The sequence below is a fragment of the Micromys minutus genome (genome assembly GCF_963924665.1).
Source record: "Micromys minutus genome assembly, chromosome: 1".
Taxonomy (NCBI): Eukaryota; Metazoa; Chordata; class Mammalia; order Rodentia; family Muridae; genus Micromys; species Micromys minutus.
Genome location: NC_137969.1, coordinates 94693744 through 94698276, shown reverse-complemented (window position 1 = coordinate 94698276; position 4533 = coordinate 94693744). Strand labels below are relative to the sequence as shown.

At 55.6% G+C, this 4533-nt stretch overlaps 1 protein-coding gene across 1 annotated transcript; it reads right to left on the bottom strand.

Annotated features, from left to right (window-relative positions):
• Positions 1–321: 321 nt before the first annotated feature.
• Positions 322–3320, bottom strand: GAS1 (growth arrest specific 1). Its single transcript, XM_080925016.1, has one exon. It carries the CDS (start codon positions 2743–2745, stop codon positions 1594–1596), a length of 1152 nt encoding a protein of 383 aa, XP_080781142.1. The 5' UTR covers positions 2746–3320; the 3' UTR covers positions 322–1593.
• Between the last annotated feature and the right edge of the window lie 1213 nt (positions 3321–4533).

Below are 4533 nucleotides of genomic sequence, written 5' to 3'. Positions count from 1 at the left end.
CTCACACAAGAGACAGTATTTTGTGAATTTTCTTCACAAATGACAACAGCAGCAGAGCAGAGGCCAGTTACAAATTCTTTTAGCCGCCCCATTTACAGACGTCTAATTGTTCATTAAGTTAAAGGCAGCATTAGCTCACATTCTCCCTTGTGCTGCGTTTTAATCTCACTTGATGCTCGATGGACTTCCAGTGCCCCCTCCCTCCATGCCCTCCCATGCCATCACTGGGTTAACTGCAGTGAAACTGTGGAAAACAACTGCGCCATAGACACGGTTTAAACTCTTTACTGATGTGTGCATTTGTAATAAAACAACCCAAAATACACAAAGTCATAGCTTTTTTTTTTAAACACGGGATTTAAAAAAATGATGTCTATAAAAATACAATGTTTAAGGCAGTTTGGAAATGCATTTATACATTTCTACAATGTCCATAGATTCTCTTGAAAATAAGAACGTTACTTCAAATCTGTAAAATACACTGTACATTTTAAAGACTGTTCTTCTACACAGGGCACACTTCAAAATGGGCTGCGGGAGTGGCTTCCTGGTGAGCAATGTGTTCTATACATTTCTTGAATGGGGGTGATACATCAATGATGCAGACTTAAAACTTTTAATTTCTTTTTTTAAAAAATAAATTATTTTCTGAAGCATACAATTTTATAAAAATTCTATATACAAAGTACAGCAACTGGTAAGAAACCCCAGTTTTAATACAGTTTATATACGACGTACCAGGGTGGAAGACCCCGATAGGGACAGAGGCAATATTCAATCTCTGCATATTTCAAACTTAGAATTTCTTGGTGGAGGGGGATAAAAAGGACAACAAAACAAACATCATAGTTTCCTAGATGGCAGTACGGAGCTTTAGGATAAAAAACGTGTGTTGTTCAACACTATGGTAACTCTTTAGACTAGCGTTTTTGGATCCTTTAATTATAAGACACGTGGTGCAGAGGACTCAGAATGGGGGCAGTAAAAATAGAGGTGAGGGGTTAGAATTATAATGCAGTCGTCATTTCGGGGACCCCCAACAAGGCGATCGCCTGCTCCACTCAGCGTTACCGAGGACTATACCAAGAGTACAGGAATGAATCGGTAAAGAGAACTTTTCTATTTACTTACGATTATTGTGTTTCTCAGTGGTCACAAGCAATTAAAGTCGTTACCAGTATTATGTGTCCCCCTCAAACAGGAAAACGTTTTAAAAACAGAACAAACAGACAAACAGAACCCGGCCCCTTTGCAAACCTAATTCCTCAAGGTCCCTTCCCCAAGTCCACTGGAACTGTGAAGACCCCCACCGTTCAGCACTCAGAATCCAGGCCTTCATTGCTTTTTGCAGTGTTCTGAATTCTGCAGATTAGAACCGGCAGTATAGATGAGCCGGTTATCTCTGCAGCCGGGAAAACTACACAGAAGAGGGCCGAGTATGGTGCTTGCGTCCGGGCTGGGCCCTGTTCACCGGGGGAGCGTGTGGCTCAGTGTTCACGACCATCTCCGGTCTCCGAGCCACAGGTGCCCTGCTCGGGAACCCTTGGGGTCGTGAGTACCGGCCTGGAGCAGCCTGCAGCAGGGGCGTAGGGGCTACAAGTGTGACCCAAGCAGCAGGAGCAGCAGCAAACAGGCAAACGGGGTCCAGGAGCTTCGGGTCGCCCAGTGGCCTCCACTGCCGCCGCTGCTGCTCCTGCGCCCAGGCCCGTGGGGCAAGTCCCCGCGGCCACCCGCCGCAGCAGCGCCGCCGCCCGGGCGCGTAAGGCCGTCGTCGTCGTCTAGGGGCTGCTCGCCGCCAGCGGCCCCAGCGCGCTGTTCGTCGTCGTATTCTTCGTCGTAGTAGTCATCTAGGCCCCCGTCCGAGCCGCTGCTGCCTGGACCGTTGCTCGCATCTGGGCCGAAGCACAGGCGGGCCATGTTCTCCTTGACCGACTCGCAGATGGGCCGCTCCAGCCCATCGCACACGCAGTCGTTGAGCAGCGCTGCCTTGGGCACGGCCAGCATGTCCTCGATGACCGCGCGGCACTCGTCGGTGCAGCGCAGCCCGTTGAAAAGCTTGCCGCAGTAGGCCAGGTAGCGGCTGAGTGCCAGGTTGCAGCGGCTGTCCCGGTCGCAGCGCCGCCGGGCTTCAGTGCAGCCCATGACCGAGCCGGCTCCGGCGCCCGGGCCCACGCTGCTGGTGCGCGGCAGACAGGGCTCGATGGCGCGCTTGGTGGACCTGCAGTGTTCGTCCTGCGCGCAGTCGCAGTCTTCCAGCGCGGGCCCGCGGCGCGTGTGGTTGAGCTGGATGAGCGCCGAGATGCAGTGGCTCGGGCAGCGCCAGCGCGGCGAGAAGGACGCGGCCGAGGCGGGGAAGGCGCCGGCAGGCCCCGGAGCATCAGCGCCACCGCGCTGCGCTAGCACCGGCGCACACGCCTCGGCGTACTGGCTGTAGGCGTAGCTGCAGTCCGGCTCTCCCTGACACTGCAGCAGCGCCTGCCAGCAGATGAGGCGGCGGCCGTGCGCCAGTCCTGAGCCCCGCGGCGCCGAGCTCAGCAGCTGCAGCAGCGCCATCAGGCACAGCAAGGCGCCCGGCAAGGTCCCCGTGCGGGCCCCACCGCCGCCCAACAGCGCGGCTAGCATCGCGGGCAGCAGCGGCCGCCGGACGCGGTGCGGAGCAGAGACGAGGCTCGGGTGGCGGCCGCGGGGCCGCTGGAAAAGTTTGTCCGAGTTCCGCGCACTTCTGGCATGGGCGTCCTCATCCATCCATGCCGGCGGCCCCGCGGCTGGGAGAGGCGGGTGTTCGCTCCGGCCCCGCGGCCGGGGCTCCCTGAGAGGCGCGGCGACGCAGGTCCGGCTCCGTTCGGCGGCTGGAGTCGCTCAGGGCCGTCCCGGGGGGACGCGGCGAGGCTGCAGGAGCGCGCGGCGCCGGGGGTGCATGGTGCTAGGCGCCTGCAGACTGTGGTGCGGCCGGCCGCTCCTCGGTTCCCGGCTCAGCAGCGCGTAGCACTTCGCAGCTCTGGCATCCCGCCTTCCCGCGGCCAGGACGCTTGGTCCCCTCCCCCTCTACCCGGGCCTGGGCCGCGCTCCGGGAATTTCTGGGCGCCAGGCGCAGGGAGGACCCCGAAACTCAGAGCGTGCGGCTCTGCTCGGAGACCAAGAGCCTGGGGAGCGGATCCGCGGAGCCCGGCTGCGGACTCGCTCGCAGCGAGGCTTTAAATACAAAAGTGGGCCGGGAGCCCCCGTGTGGTGCCGCGGCGCCCCCTCATTATGCATGCATAGAAAAGCAAACAAACAAAAACATTAGCAACGCTCCTCCGGATCGCCGAGCCCCAGCCCTGCGCGCTCCAGGCTTGCCCGCTTTCTCCTTTCTCCACTCTCCGGCGCCCTTTGCTCGGCCCCCTTCCCCGGCTTTGCGCGCTGCTATTGGTCCAGCCTGTTGTTGTTGAAACTTTTTTTTTTTTTTTTTTTTTTTTTTTTTTTACGAGCCGCTGGAGTGGGGTTGCAGAGTGGGGGAGGGCGGTGGACAGCTCACATTCAGGCATTCAGGGCTTGAAAGGAATGGCTTAGGGAGCCTGACACAGGCCCAGCTCCTCCCACTCTTCAGGAGGCTGGGATACCGAACCCCAGCTCGCGCACAGAGCCAGCGGGCAGGGCTTAGGGCCAGCTGCTTGCATCCGGCTCAGCCACCGGCCTTTTTGTTCGCTTCTCCCGCCCCCTTTTTGTTTGGGTGAGTGGGGGGACACTTTTATTAATTCTTACTGATCCCCCATCTTTGCATCCAAGAGGCTTCGAAAGTCACTTTAATTTTCAGGCTCCTCATCTCTAAGTTCTGATCACTCGGCGGGGGGTATAGCGAAGGCAGGGAGTTTTGAGAATTCAGTGTGAGACTTCAGAAATTTAGACACAGATTGCGCGCGCGAGCACACGCGGGCAGCATTCTCTCTCTCTCTCTCTCTCTCCTCTCTCTCTCTCTCTCTCTCTCTCTCTCTCTCTCTCTCTCACCACACACACACACACACACACACACACACACACACACACACACCAGCCATCACCACAAGAAGGACACTTTCCACTAGCTTTCTGTCCCCCTTTTCGGCAGGTAAGGCCCCCGGCATCGTTTCCAAAGTAAAAAAAAAAGTTCCAAAGAACTGAAACCATTTCTTAACTCACGATTTATTGTAACACGAACGGCAATGACAAATCTTAGCACTAAAAACTCTGGAGACGCTGAACGCTACCACCTGGCTGCAGTCACAGCACAGAGGACGGGGATAAACTGACCTGCTACGTGCTGCAAACTGCAAGTTTCAGATCCTCGCTCTGTGTTTAAAGCAAAAGCCACCGGTGGAGCGGGCTTTGCAGTCCGAGCAGAACTCACACAAGCTACCTTAACTGTGGCGCAATGCAACTTTTTCGGCCACTAGAGGCACCGCGAGTCTGTGGCCTGTCAAAAAAAAAAAAAACAAAACAAAACAAACAAAAAAAAAAAAACAAAAACAAAAAAACAAAAAATAAACCAAAAAAAAAAAAAAAAAAAAAACCGGGTGC